Below are 16,124 nucleotides of genomic sequence, written 5' to 3'. Positions count from 1 at the left end.
CCGACGACGACGCGCGGACGTAACCCGAGCCGTGCGTTGCCTCGTAACTGGACCGTCCTGGGAGCATGTGCGCGACCAGGGCACGAGAGGCAATGCCTTCTTTATAATGCATGATATTTTGCGTGTTTCTTAAGCTTTCGAGCTCCTTCTTGCTCTGCATATAGATTAGCCGAGCCCTCAGTCATCGCATCGCTTCCCGAAATGTTTAGATACAAATAAGATTTAGTTACCAGTAAAATAGTGTTGGCGCTGCTGCGCTTGCCGGTATTGAAGCTTGGCCGCACTTTTTTTCCTTAAAGGTTCGTGCTACAGCTCCGTGTTCAGCGAAAATTACGCCCAGCCCAAGATAGCAACCACCGAAGAGCCAGCGCTGATAAATTTGCCAGCGATGCCAAACTCGACATGTTAAAATGACTCCAGTGGACAAAATAGTGCGCATAGGTATCCAGAACATTAGATGCAAGTTCAATGGTAGAAGTTGTAATTGTTAGAGCAGCCGAAATGGCCTGTACACTTCGAAACATGCTTCGAAACATCAAGTCCCAATCTTATGAATGCCGGCATAAGAAGCAAATACGTTACCAACATCACCAGTTCCCCAAGTCGCCCCCCTTCAGCTATAAAAGCACTGTACCTTCTGCAATAAACGCTTTTTTGGTTCACTGGCCGTCTCGACCGATACATGGTGTCAGAAGTGGGTTCACGTCGGGGACCTGCCAACTGAGGACAAACCACGATGGAACAACTGCTGAAGCTTCCTGAACCATTGCGACTATCGGGGAATATCGCCAAGAACTGGGAATTGTTCCTGCAGAAATTCGAGCTTTTTCTGCAAGCGACGGAATCTTCAAAAGAGCCCCGATCCGAAGCTGCCAAAACAGCACTGCTGCTCAGCACTGCCGGAGACGACGCACTGGAGGTATTTAACAACTTTTCTTTCATCGAGAGCGAGAATAAGCAAGACTACGCTACCGTTGTTAAGAAGTTCAAGGATTACTGCCAGGAGCAACAGAACGAAGTTTATGAGCGGTACATGTTCCGGACAAGAGTGCAAGGCGAAAAGGAGCCATTTGAGCATTTTTTGCGAGACCTAAGGAAGCAAGCGAGAAGCTGCAATTTTGTGGGGCTTGCCGATTCTTTCATCCGTGACCAAATAGTGTTTGGTACAAACAACTCGAAACTGCGTGAAAAATTGCTCAAGGAAAAAGACGACGCTTGTCAAGGCTGAGCAGATTTGCAAAGCGGAGGAAGCAGCTTCGCTACAAAACAAGGCCTGGGGGCCACAGCCTGATAAGCATGTAGCGCTCGTCAAGAAGCAGTCCGAGCAGGTTCACAGAGCGGGGCAAGCAGTACAAAACGCATCAGCCTGGGAACAGTCCGATAAGCCCGGACCGCTAGCCAAGAAGCAATCTCGAAAATGCGCCAGGTGCAACCGTTTTCACGCGATACCCGGCAGTTGTCCAGCGTTCGGCAAAACTTGTTTCGTGTGCGAGAGTGCTAATCATTTCGCAGCCTGCTGCAAAAAGGGCGCGCAAATCAGAGAAGTTGGCGAGGAAGAAGAAAGCTTCGATATTCTCGATGTAACAGTCTCGAGCATTGACGCCAAGGCAGACTGGGTAGTGCAGGCAAAAGTGGCGGACCAGATAGTTCATTTCAAAGTGGACACGGGGTCCCAAGCCCCGTACTCTATCTACCGACGGTGCAAAACGGCAGGCAACTTGAAACCGAGCTCTTCGGTGCTGCGATCATACAGTGGTGGTGTCTTTCGGCACTTCGGTGCGGCAAGATTACCAGTGATCGTGAACAGCCGGTCTAAAGACATTAACTTTTACGTCGTGAAAAAGGGCAACCAAGCCATACTGGGACTATTAGCAAGCGAATCCCTCGATCTCGTGTCGCGTGCTGTGGACGCTGTAAAAGCAGGAAGCACCACCGCCAGCAGCAGTGAGGACGCTCTGAATGAATTTCGCCAGCTTTTTCAGGGAACCGGCTGCGTGAGCCGCCAGTACAAAATGGTCCTACGAAAGGATGCGACGCCTGTTGTTCAGCACGCTCGACGGGTGCCCTTGGCGCTGAGGGAGCCTTTGAGGGAGGAGCTGGAGCGCATGGAGCGAAGTGGCAACATTGAGAGGGTCCAGAAACCAACAGATTGGGTGAACCCCTTGGTTATCGTGAAAAAAAAAACGGGAAACTACGTGTTTGCATGGACCCTAGAAGCATCAACTGAGTGTATACAGCGAGAGCACTACCAGATGCCGAGACGCGAGGACATAGAAGCTGAGCTAGCCGGAGCTAAGTACTTCTCGCTCCTCGATGCAAAGTCCGGGTTTCATCAGGTACCTTTAGATGACGCCACAGCAACTATATGCACGTTCGGTACTCCATTCGGCCGCTACCGATTTTTAAGGCTCCCGTTCGGAATCTCATCAGCCCCGGAAGTATTCCAGAAAATTCTGACAGAAATATTTGACCGCTGCCAAGGTGTAAGAATATACATAGATAACATTCTGATATGGGGCGCATCTAAGGAAGAACACGATGCACGCCTACGAAACGTGCTGCAGGTGGCAGAAAAAGCCGGCTTAACTTTCAATGCCGAAAAGTGCAAGATTGGCGTGACTGAAATTGAATTCCTGGGTGATGTCATTAGCCAGGATGGAATAAAGCCTAACCCAGCATTAACTGAGTCACTGAGGGAGACTCCGTGCCCAACGGGCAAAGGAGCGGTGCACAGAATGCTAGGAGTAGCCAATTATTTCATCAAGTACTTGCCCAATCTAGCGGAACGTACTACGCTTCTCCGCAGCCTCATCAAAAAGGACTCTGTGTTCGAGTGGACCGACAATCACGCTAGTGAGTGGAGGACGATCTGCGACATGCTTAGCAGTGCACCTCTCCTGGCTATTTTTAACCCAGCCAAAGAAACTAAAATTGCGGCAGATGCATCAAAGAATGGTTTGGGGGCTGCACTCTTACAGCGTCACGGGGAAAACTGGCGTCCGGTCGCTTGTGCGTCGCGTGTAATGACCAGCCCAGAGCAGAGGTATTCGCAGATTGAAAAGGAAGCGATGGGGATAACGTTCGGCTGTGAAAAATTTCATCACTTCGTGTACGGACGCAAGATTGTAATCGAAACTTACCACCGCCCGCTGATTGGTGTTGCAACAAAAGGAATCAGTAATATGTCAGCCAGGCTTCAACGTTTTTTTTTTTTTTGAGGCTACTTCCTTATGACTTTGACCTTCGGTATGTACCAGGCAAGAAATTCTTCCTCGCAGACATGCTATCAAGGGCTCCAAGGGCAGAGACCAAGGACTACCCAAATGACACCGAAGACGTTGAAGTCCACGCAGTTGGAGTCGTGTCAGACCTGGTAAGCGCAAAAACGCTGGGCCGTCTGGCCGACGCAACGGCAAAAGATCCGGACTTGCAGTCAGTGATACGCTATATTAATGGTCAAGGTGAAATTTTGGGCATAATGAAGCCATTCGCATCCGAGCTGTCATTGATTAAAGGAATTGTACTTAAAGGCACCAAAGTTGTAGTTCCGAAGTCAATGAGAAAGGAAGTTCTGCAACGCATTCATGAAGGACACATAGGCTTGAACAAGTGCCAAGCAAGAGCCAGAGGCCTATTGTTCTGGCCGGGGCTGAACTCCGATCTAAAACAGCTGTTACAGAGCTGTGCATTTTGCCGAAAATACGTTTACAAACAGCAAAGCGAGCCGTTTATGATTAGACCTACACCGGACCATGCATGGTACCGTGTAGGCGTTGACATTTTTCAACATGGAGGAAGCTCATACCTCTCCGTTTTTGATGCCTATTCCAACTTCCCAGAAGTAGAAAAGCTGACTCATACAACATCCAGTGCAGTCATTGAGAAGTTGAGCGCCATCTTTTCAAGATACGGGATTCCAATTGAAGTCCACACGGACAATGGGCCCCAGTTTTCGTCTTACGAATTTGCTCTTTTTGCATCTAGGTATGACTTCGACCACGTCACCTCGAGCCCAGAGTTCCCGCGCTCGAATGGACTCGCCGAGAAGGGGGTCCAGATAGTGAAAAGGATCCTAAAGAAAACAGATGAGACAAAGGAGGACTTCTGGCTCGGGTTGCTCGGCTACAGATCCACTCCGCTCGAAGATGGCCGCTCCCCTGGTGAACTGCTGCAGGGAAGGAGACTTCGCACGCGGCTCCCAGACTTCCGGCTGCAGCCATGCAGACCGGTGTTCAAACGAGCTCAGGAAGACACTCGAGGCAGAAAGCTACCACCGCTCAAAACCGGCGATGTCGTGAGGGTGAGGGAAAGGACATGGAATCGCCGCGCTCAAGTAGCCGGAACAGTTGCACCGAGGTCTTATCAAGTAGTTACCGAGGACCACCGCGTGCTACGACGCAACAGACAGCATTTACTTCGAACTGGCGAGCTGTTCCAGCAAGAAGCTACCGAATGTGGCTACTCAAAGAGCGAACCACCAAGTGCAGCGCTGCAACCCACAACACCCGTTGCAACAGGACAGACATCTGTGAGCTCCGGGACCTCTCCGCAGGCACCGCCACAAGTGACAACGACTGGACCGTCTGTGAGCTCAACAGCTCCGCAGGCTCCTCCACTGCGCCGATCCACCAGAGGTACCAGACCACCCCAACGCCTGCGGTACGACCGAAATTTCAACCAAGTGCTTCGCATCTATTCTGCACAGGAGGGAAGATGTATAGCGAATGACGCACGTGCCATGCCTGGCGCGATCGTTTATCATGTTCGTCAAGATTAAGATACGCGCCTTGTTTGCCACACCCCCTTCAGCTATAAAAGCACTGTACCTTCTGCAATAAACGCTTTCATTTTCAGTTTCAGTTTCAGTTTTATTCCTTAAAGGCCCCCATTTCAGGGGTGTTACATAAGGGGTAGGATTACATTTGTAGTGAGGAAAACAAACAGCGATGGTAATTTAACATTGAAGGTGATCTGTTACGCGTTCTTGAAAAGCAGATGTTGAAGCGATGGCGACGATGTCATGGGGTAGGCCGTTCCAGTCCGTGGCTGCTCGAAGAAACAACGAAGCTGAAAACGTAGCAGTGCGTGATAGTGGGCGGGCAACTTGAAGGCGATGACTGGTGCGGTGAGATATGCGTGATGCGGCGGTGATATACGGTGCTTGATTGAGAGGAGAATAAAAGCATTTGTGATAAAGGGTGAGGCCAGCAATGCGACGACGTAAAGAGAGCGGTGGCAGTCCGGATGTAGCTTTCAAGGATGAAACACTGACGTCATATGAGTATGAGGAATGAATGAATCGGGCAGCACGATTCTGCACAGCTTCCAATGCGGTGATTAGATATGCTTGATGTGGGCTCCAGATGGGGGATGCATATTCTAATTTGGGTCTTATAAGTGATTTATACGCGAGCAATTTAACATGTGGGGGGGCAAGACGAAGGTGACGTTTTAGAAAACCGAGTGTTTTGTTTGATGCTGAAATGATGTTACCGACATGAACCTGCCATGATAGATTAGAAGAGAGAGTGACTCCTAGATATTTATATGATTGTACTTGCTCAATCTGTGTGTTAGAAATTGAATAATGAAAAAGATATGGATTGTGACGACGAGTGAAGGGCATGAGTTTACATTTACTAGGATTGAGGGACATTAGCCAGTTATTACACCAATTTAGTACGTTGTTAAGCTCTGTCTGAAGAGTGTATTGATCGTGACAGTTATTAATGGTGCGGTAAATAACACAATCATCTGCGAAAATTCGAATACTACAGGAAACATGCAGGGGCAAGTCGTTAATATATATTAAGAATAGGAGGGGACCGTGGACAGAACCTTGTGGGACGCCTGAAGTAACCGGGAGAGATGTAGACATATGGCCGTTAAGATAGACTGACTGAGAACGGTTAGTTAGGAATTCTTCAATCCATTTGAGAATATTAGGGGGTAGGTTCAGCTTTGAGAGTTTTAGTAATAGCCGACGGTGGGGAACCTTATCAAAAGCTTTGGCGAAATCAAGAAAGATGGTGTCGGTCTGCATATTACGGTCTAGATTAGTGTGCAAGTCGTGAAGGAAAAGCGCTAGTTGGGTTTCGCAAGAGAGGCCCTTACGAAACCCGTGTTGTGAAGGGTGAAAAAAATGGTTTCGGTCCAAGAAGTTTACGATTTGGGAGTAGATGATATGTTCCATGATTTTACAAGGCACACTAGTCAATGAAATGGGGCGGTAATTCAAGGGCGAGTCTCTGTTACCTGATTTGTAGACTGGAACGACCTTCCCCGTTTTCCAATCAAGAGGCAAAATTCCTGAGGAGAGTGACTGTGAGAAAATGAGACATAAATATGATGCACAAATTGATTCCACATTTTTCAATAGTTTTGAATTAATCAGGTCCATTCCAGCTGATGATGAAAGTTTCATTTTATGAATTATGGATGAAATGCCTTCTTCGACGAACGTGACTGCCGGCATGGGGGTTTCTAAGTTAAAGGGTGGTAATTGGGAAGGTGCGTCGAGTTCGGTAGTGAACACAGATGTGAATGCATGGTTAACTATTTCTGCGCAATCATGGTCAGATACCGCTTCATGTGAATCATTCGTCAGTTTAATATCGGGAGGATGTGTTGGGTTTAAAACTTGCCAGAATTGCTTGGGGTTTCTTATAAGTAAGTTTGGTAAGTCATTGTGATAAAATGAGTACTTGGCGTTACGAACAGAAAGTAGGTATGATTTTTCGGCCTCGAAGTATTTTTCCCATGCGGCAGGCGTGTCGTTTTGTTTGGCGGTACGAAACAATCGTTTCTTTTTGTTTTCGAGTCGTTTTAAGTGCTAGGTAAACTATGGTTTATTGCGATTAGTATGAAAGGTAATCCTTGGTGTGAACATATTAGTGAGATGATTTATTTGTTCTTGAATATCAGCCAGTTTTCATGAATTGAGCGAGTGTGAAATGCGGATACGTATTCAGGAAAAAAGATGTTAAGTTCTTCAGTTATTGCATTATAGTTACCCTTATTGTAGAGTTGTATCGTTTTATCGGATGTCTGTTTTTGAGTCGTCTCGATCGATACAAGTGATAGGGGGATCTTATAGACTACACCGGGACGCAACAAAAGTATCTTTGTGCTTCTTAAAATACTCACTTTTCCTCTTCTGTGACATTTTGACTTTGTGGCGAAGTTGCGCAAGTTTATTAGAGGCCGAGAATACTAATCGCACTCCGCCTTTGCCAACAATCTTCTTCAGCCTGTGCGAGAACCGATGAATGTATGGGACCACGGCTGGCACCTTAGTGCGGCCACTAATTATGGCTGTGCAGCTCAAGTAGATCACTTAGCAAATTTTTCTGTGATGCTCCGTCGCAGATGAGAGGGACATCCCGCTGATTCTAGCCTCTGTACCTGGGCGCGTAGTCTTTCTCTTCCCATTGTTCATGCACCAACTAGCCCGCCAAAATACACTCTTGGATTATATTCTTGTGCACCCATCCTATCTTCATTCGTTCTACTCCGAAGAAGCTTGTGTGTTACCCTCATCGTAGCAGCCACCTGTCGAGCGCGTCTTTACACCTTCTCTATCAACCACGCCTACAACTCCCCAGACATTGTCTGGATGTTTCGCGCTGGCATGCTATGATTTAGGTACGGCTTAAGAATATGTCGCATTCTGCGATCGGAATGTTGGAGGCACGTGCGCCTGCTCAACAATTTCCTTCGTGTGCCATACGACCATGAATCCCCTCTAGTAGATCAGACAACCGCTATTCCCGCAGTAAGGGACAGCCTCACTGACTCTCTGGCGGAGTATTTTGGCACTGCTGCCGGCTCACCGCCCAGCACATTTGCCCGCCGGCCGAGATTTTTTTTTCTTTGGGCCTACGTCCTTGCCAGACCACGTAAATTCTGCCCTGAGGCTTAGATCAAAGTTCTGCGTGAGGCAAGCCTTGGCAAGATTGAAATAGTTTCACTAGAAAGAAGTGTAGCCTCGAAAGCTAATAGCGCAAAAGCAGACAGATGCATTGCGGAAAGTATCGACGCTTTACCAAGAGGAACGTACTCAAAAGAGCACGTACCACTGGCTTCTGTTACAACCTGACTTCGGGACAGCGACCTCGAGATGGTTGAGTCTGAGGAGGAAGGCGGCTTCGTAGTTCTTTCTATGGTAGACTTCAACCACGCAGTAAATGACGCCGTCAACAGCAACCTCGTGCGAGCTGGATTAAAACTGTTAAAAGTGCAGCAAACAGCTGCATATTGTGTGACGACATCGAATCGACCAAGATGGCATCATCTATGCTTATTGCCAACTGATGCGGTATGTGCGACAATGTTTTTCAGAAGACAATGATGAATGCCTGGTTCAAAATAACTGTGGAATTTTAATGGAATCTTTTTTTGGAATTGCCATCTTTTTACCTCGATAACACGTATGTCGTATGGGATGGTAACATTTTTATGCAGACATCAGGGGTGTGCAAAGGGGCTAATGTAGCTCCTATCCTAAGTAACATTTTCCTAAGCCAGGTTGACAAGAAAATAGAGACTGATCTAGCTGAAACTGTATCACGCATTTTTCTCTATGTAGATGATTTCCTTATGGTTGCGGAGTCCCTGCAGCCTGAGGATATGACACGTGCTCTTGAAGTCTTCACAAGAAAAGGGTCGGGACATAAATTCATCCATGAAATTCCTCAGGAAAGTATTGTGCAGTTCTTTGATTTAAAATTGACGTTTCAACCGCAAATATGTGTTGGCAATATTCTCCCAGAAGTGAGGCGCCTTTGCTGAACTATAAATCCTTCACTCTAAGCTTGTAAAACCGGCATAGCTAATAGTTGTTTAAGAATGGCAGTGAAAATGTCCTGCCATATTCAAATGATCACTATAGTGTCGCCACTAAGAGGTGCAAGGAAGCGAGTACTAAGACGCAGTTCTTGTGTCTAGGGCAAAGTTATCCGAATGTTGAAATTTTCAAAGCGCGGTTCGGAGATGCAAACGGCTCCTAAGAACGCAAGGGGATGTTTATGCCATATGTGTATGCCTTATCTCACAGATTAAAGAAAGTGGAGGCTATGCACGGAGTGGATATTTTATTACCAGCCCCTAATAAACTAGAAAAATTGGGGGCTGCCGTTCAAAGGAAGAGTGAAGGACGCAAAGGGAAGAAGTGTTACATTAAGCATGTAAGTGTGTACGTTCTATGTCATAAAGATGTAGTTTGCCAAATTTCGCTCTCTTCTGGCCGCGCCAACGCACATGGGCCAAACTGCCGATGTATTAAAGTTAGGCTTATGGAGAATTGTAATGCATTAGAAAAATAAGCCACAAGCCTAACCAAACATTGCTTTTTATCAAAATGTATTCCTTTCTTTGTAGATGCCGAAGTGTTGTTTGTACATAATGACCGCCGCACAAGACAGCTGGCTGGGGCTTTCCAAATAATCAGAAAAATGGACGGATGTGTCAGCGTACCATCTGCCGTGACATTATCAGCCAATCAAATGAGCCTACTATACAAAGATAAAGGCCAAATGTACATATACGTGATTTGGAAGTTATTTTAGCCTGATAAGTACGTCTGGGTTTGACGCATGTTTTCGACATTGCGCGTGTGCGCTGATATGATTAGAGTATAAATTGATGTACGTTTTTCCTAATAAAGATAGTTGTAAGTTCAGCGCCGTCGTGTTGTACCTTCTTGCTCTCGTCTTTGTCCTGTCCGCTTTTGTTGAAACATGAATGGTCACCAACTAGCCCAAACCTCTCTTCTTCTACAGTTGGCATCATCTATAAGAAAAACTGTAGTCTGAGCCTTGCCGGATTTACCTGCAAAACCCACAAGGATGGTCAACCGTTTAGCGTAATCGTTTTCGGCAGGGACATTTGGCAACACCAGGTTGACAAGTACCAAAAGATGTCTTGTACACTTGCCAGTTCAGGACCCTTCCTTTTCCGTAGCCCGCTGATGCATCTCAGTGCCTACAAGACGGCCAGCTAAAAGAAACTTGCGCGTTCTCCATAGACATAAAGAAACTCTACTATTCCTTGCCACATGCCTCGATATGTGATGCTGTCGATGAAACCATAGAGGCATACGGAGCTGTTGTGGAACAGTTGCGGAACTAGTCTTCCCTTCTCTACTTTCTTGAGCTGATGTCCTTCTATGTGAAATCGACCTATGTAAGTTAGGAAGAGCAGCTGTATATTCAAAAGGAAGGTGTTTGCATCGCGTAGTGTTTAGCTCCCACCCTTAGGGGCCTTCTTTCCCACTATGACAAACAGCTATCGGTTGGCCTTCAGCGCAAAGGAGTGATCAAAGTTTCCAGATTTTTCTTTAAAAAATTTTCAGAAATTACTTTCGAAAGCTGTCCTCTGGACCGTAGATGCACCTCTAACCTCATGCGACCGTCATCGTCATCAAGTAGCATAACAGTCGCTGCAAAAGCGTCCAGTAATGTACATTGTGAGCCGAAGTCGCGAACTTCCTCCTCTTCCACCTGTATATACCCATTATCCTCATCGTTCAGTATTGTTCTGAAGGCCGCGCACACAGTTTCAGCTGCGGCCAGGAAGAAATACTTGTTCGAGGTATTACGAAAACTTCTTGCTGGGCTGGTTGATAGCTAGTAAGAGAGCTACCGATGTCGGGGACGCTGTGGCATCTAGCAGGGGTGCACGTCATAGACGGACACCACGTGTTGCGACCTTACCTGCCCGCATACGTGGATGCGACCCACAACATGACCAACGCGGTGGCAGTAATGGGCAGGTTCGCCACTCGGGGTGGGAAGAGCTGACAGGATCCGTTTTGACAGCTCGACGATGACCAAGAGTAAATTGGTACAGGAAAGGTCCTTGGCGTGGACGTCCGTCTTTTGTGGGACTTCGCACTTGGAAAGGGGCTCGGCCTGAGCGATTTCATGTAAGCCCGGGAGATACTATCTGGCGATCTGTAACTCTTCTTGCCGATGGGACAGTGGTCCTTTCCGCCATCGGATAAAAATAAGTCCGTCTCACGTGGCAATAACCCATTATATGGCGGACCACAAAGCCACCGTGCCTTTGTGGTCGAGGAGCCGCCTCGCATTCGGGAGATACCAGCTTCGATCCCTGGTTCCGCCGAATACAGACTGGAATTTCAACGGGTACAAGCTTTCCCCCGGCGTGGTGCTCGGCTCTTTGGTGTGCAATGCTTGGGAAAGGGGCCATAGGTCCAAAATAGTTGCTACGATGGGACAGTGATACATTCCAATTCCGCCATCAGACAACAATAAGTCGGCCTCGCGCGGCAGAACACCTTTACGTGGCTCTTTTTTTTTCCCAAGCACCATTTTTGGTCCATGGCCCTTCTTTCCAAGCATTTCACCCGAGAAGAGCCGGGAACCAGCCCGGGGAAAAATCTTGTACCCATTGTAAACCGGTGGTTACCCGGTGGTGCCGGGGATAGAACCTTTTACCTGCCGAACATTTCATAAAAATATTTTTCAAGCTCGTGCGCAAACATTCCAAGAAATAGGCCCTACTTTCATATTTACGTATTGGGAGTAAGTGAACAAAGAAGGTATGGTAATCCTTTCAACCATATTTTTAGTGGTTCTCCTCTAGCCTTATGACTCCTTTCTGGACAACAAAAAAGGAAGGAAAAGATATCGCCCGCTGCAGCAATAGATCTTCTCCAGCCTATGTCATCTTTTGTTGTTGGATCGTTTAAACATGTAGCATACTAAGAGGCCTATATTCAGAGAAAAGCGGTGGGGAAAGACTGTTACTAGCAAATCTGGTTAAGAGCGAGAGTGCGCTTTTTACAGCTTACACCATGGAGACTCGTATTGGTATCTAACATCTTAAGCACTGGTGAAGCCGGCTGAAACAAAACGGCCAAGGAGAGGATAGGAAGGAGAAGCACGGAAAAAAACGACACTGATAATGCTAGGGAAGAGGAGAGCAATGTAGATAGTAGACAAAGAACGATAAAACGTCATGTAGGACTGTTCGTGCGGGAATGTAAATCACTGTCCCTGATAAGACTGCACGCAGTGACCTCACATTTTCAAAACACGAAGCAAGCAATGCATTTACTAAGCCATACACATGTGGCACTTGTTGCCGAATAATCATGCCCGATATACAGCGCAAGCGGCCCCTCGACAGGATGCTACGAATGCTCCAACAAGAGTGAACTCGCTCCCACGGTTTTTACGTTCGGTCACAGATTTTAGAAAAAAAAACAAACCACATAATGTGCTTTTGTCGCGCGAGGCGGACATAATGTCTGATGACGGAACGGGTAAGAGCCTCATCGGCGTCACTATTTGGGATCTATGACCAATTTCCCAAGCATTTGATTCTAAAGAGTGAGAGGAGCGCTTGTACCCATAGAAAACCGGTGGATTCCCGGCGGCACCAGGGACCAAACCTGGTACCTCCAAATTGAGCGACGGATGCTCTACCACAAGGCCACATCTTCAGCCACATCTTCAGCCCCATTTTTCTTCTCTTTTGTGCGTGTACGTGATTTTGGCGTCTTTAAATTTAAAATGTTTCAAGTGGTGGCTTACAAGAGGAGGCACCCTTAGTATCGCCAGGCTTTCGCTTTCTACCCTTTTCCTGCAATACTATTGCGGTTTTTACTTGCGTTCACAGATGTCAAGTATGAACGGAGCGACAGAACCCATGTAGCACAGGTATTTACATATACTGCTTTGGTTAGCCCTACTAGGACCGTCACTCGCCACCAGCGTGAACCCTAGCTTTTTGCCGGCCTTCACGGCGGCGATGTCGACGACTGACTTAATTGCACCATAATCAGTGATCTCAACCTCTGGGATGACTATCACAAGCTAAGTAGAATACGAAGTAGAATAACTTCATAGAGCATCTGCACAAAATTTTCACTACACTGTCTGCTTGTTCTGAGTTGGTTAAGAAGCTCGCCGCCCTTCTTCAGTATAGATCCTGGTGAGTCATACATTCCATACATCAAGTACGTCTTACCTTTTCCGCTGACTCGATGGGGATAGCGGAGTTTGAACGCATTCGCCGCATTCTTAAAGGCATCGGAACCATCGGCTTCAACGCCTTGATGGCACAGAACCCCTAAACTGCGTCACACATTGCCACTACTTGCCAACGCCTAGACGAACATCAGGCTTTCCGCCTCCAGCACGACTCCATCAATTACACCATCACCCTTACCGTCCAATGTGCCATTACTGCGGACTCCGCGGTCACATTTTCCGTGCGTGCCGTCGGCGCCAACAAGACGAAGATTGTGGTTATGCTCCATTCGTGAGTGCTCACCTGCGCCAGCCTGACGCTTCTACGATGCCGTACTCCAATTTCTTCCCGTCGCTACAGCGGCTAGAATAGGTATTCTAGCCACTGTACCGTCGCTCTCCCTTGCCGCTGGGTTCCACGGATGTTTTCTAACCCTGTGATTCTACCCGACACCATTCCTCTTCGTCTTTCCGCCGCCCACCTCAGCCTCGCCCACTCTATCAATCCTTCTTACTTACGGGGGAAAACTGACAAAAGCAGGTTTTGGACGCAAAGCTGGTTCCCAAACGAACTGTACGACCCCTATCGGACAACAATCTTACATGCTGACAGTACATACCGAGATAGTATACGCTGAACCCCTGACCGACTTGTGTGCCGCTTATTCTGCCATTAATCGGAAATTGTTCTATCGTTTTCACAAAGTGACACCTCCTTACAACGCTCCCCCTATCTGTGGTGCCAATGACAGTATCTCGCATCCATGGGAATATGCACAGCACGCGTTCTCATCGATAACCAGGGGCATCATATTGAATTTATAGCGATCCCCTCATGCATTCATGAACTGATCTTAGGCTTGGTATTATCGTCAGCATCTCCCTCACCTGCCATGACCGCCTTACTCGCATAGTGGACTGTGACCTCAGACCTGATTCTGCCCCTCCCCCATGCGTGTGATCGCTGCACTTGATTACGTTTTGAGCCTGGGTTGTGCAGCTCATCATTGTTATCCCACCAGCGATACTTTAGTGGTGCCAACACCAAGGTTGATCTCCGATGGTATAGCGCTTGTGTCCTGCCTCACTTTTTCTAATTGCTGTTGCGCGGTTGTCACGGAGCTTGGCATTCACATGCAGCCTTTATTATTACTAAGAGGAGGGACTGTTGGCTCTCTTTTTGATGAATACCCTTTTCCCTACAAAATGCTTTTCTGTTACTCACTACCAATTGACACTCCCTCTCCGAGCTCTTCCTCTGCACTACCGGGGACCATCAGCACTCATCTAATTCTGAGCAGTCGGCGGCCTTGCTCGCAGTTCTTTTGAAGCCCAAAGGCCCTTTTGACGTGTGTGCCCCAAATTAAGGCCATACTTATGTAACCTCCGGTCGCGTATACCGAAGACCCAACTATTGTTCGTCGACGTTCATATTGCGCTTCATCATTCGAACGCAAAATTATTGAAGATCATGTTGTCAACATGGTCACGCAAAACGTCATCCGGCCATCTACCAGCTTCTGGTTCTGTTCTCGTCAGGAAAAAATTATGGTTGTGTGTGTTTCTGCATGGATTATCGAGTCCTTAACAAAGTAATCCCCTAAAGGTTTGAATTGAACTTGAAATGTTTTTATTTCCATCGAATACAATTTACGGGAGATTTAAGTAAAAGGTTGCTCACGGCAACTTGACGGGCCTTAAGCCCAGTCTGAGGGCAGCGGCAGCAGACACAGGCACTGATTCAGGAAAAGAAAAAAAACAATACCTATTAAACAAAAAATTTAGAACATATGTTGGCTTAGACATCTTGCCAGCAAACAGAAATGAAATATAAGAAAGTATTACAAAAACCAAAGTAAATCCACGCAATCCAGGATGTACACTGGAGCAACAAAAACAGTGACAGAACCAGATACCAAGTAGACACTGCGAGGAAAGGAAAAGTCGTACTTCAGCCATTGACAAAGGCTAATATCAAAAGGAAATACTCATATAATTATGAGATAGGGCAAGAAGAGACATCAATGCTTTTACGTGTGAGGGTGTTTAAGAAGCGTGGCTAGCGATAGCGTAACATTTGAAGAGCACAGTGTGAGGATGCGGCACATACGATAATTCTGGAGACCGTATACTCTACTCTGTTTTGTTTTTAATTAATTGCGTTAAGGTCGTGTTGAATGGCTGGTTTTGGTTTACGTCTTTACGACAGGCTAGCAGCAGCCTGAAATGTAACACAGTGCAGCGTGAGCAATATCAACTGCTTGAAGAGGGGTGTGGTATGAGCTTGAGCAAAGTAGAGTTCTGGGCTAGTTGGTAATACATGATAAGTGGGAGGCTTAGCGCGGAACAGACAAGGACAGGAGAGGCACACAGGACGAGCGCTCGTCCTGTGTGCCTCTCCTGTCCTTGTCTGTTCCGCGCTAAGCCTCCCACTTATCATGTGGTATGAGCGTCTACTGGAACATTACAGATACTACGTATTATCTTTTTTAAAGCAAGAATAACCGATATACATTTTTAGCCAACGTCGTACTCCACACGAGGCCGCAATAGTGTACGTAACTCAGGAAAAGAGCGTTGTATTTGCGATACCAGCTATCCTTGCGGCACCGGGTGGCGAAACCATGCAACGCGTCAAAGATTCCCAATAGCAGACGCCCCTCGCTCAGGCTACGGAAACCCGCTAGCACAGTGCTCGTAGCACCGCAAAAAAGAAAAACAAAACCAACGGAAAACTGATCCAGCAGCGTTCCGCAGTGCGTGACGGCACAGTGGCACAGAGGTTCATGTATTTCCTTTGTGCTCTAGCGATCGACGCCAGAGAATCGATGAATTTCCAATCTTCGCGGAACACACTGAAGTGCCGTCGACATTTTATATATAGCCTCGTCAGTGTTTGTTGTGTGATTTCTTTTCTGGTATCAACTGCCTTTTACTGACACGGAACACCCACCGATAAGTACCAGTAAACAATACTGCCGCGAAACCTTCAAAACTGTATCGGTTGTTTTTTAACAGCCGCCAGCATGCGGCCTTATCACTGTAATTCTGGCACGCGTATCAATACTGTATCCCGTGTTCGTTCATGCTCGTTGTCGCGATACGACGCGTTATCATTTTCTTTGT

The 16,124-nt window shown here is 47.1% G+C and overlaps 1 protein-coding gene across 1 annotated transcript; it reads left to right on the top strand.

The window, feature by feature from the left end:
* The first annotated feature begins 461 nt into the window (after positions 1–461).
* On the top strand, positions 462–4,777 carry LOC146180213 (uncharacterized). The gene is made up of 3 exons (XM_084580350.1): positions 462–919; positions 3,279–3,373; positions 3,985–4,777. Exons 1-3 carry the CDS (start codon positions 737–739, stop codon positions 4,775–4,777), a joined length of 1,071 nt encoding a protein of 356 aa, XP_084436476.1. The 5' UTR covers positions 462–736.
* Positions 4,778–16,124: the final 11,347 nt, after the last annotated feature.

This window comes from Amblyomma maculatum, chromosome 9, assembly GCF_055883805.1.
Source record: "Amblyomma maculatum isolate TAMU_Amacu chromosome 9, ASM5588380v1, whole genome shotgun sequence".
In the NCBI taxonomy this organism is placed as follows: Eukaryota; Metazoa; Arthropoda; class Arachnida; order Ixodida; family Ixodidae; genus Amblyomma; species Amblyomma maculatum.
This window is presented reverse-complemented; position numbering and strand designations above follow the sequence as displayed.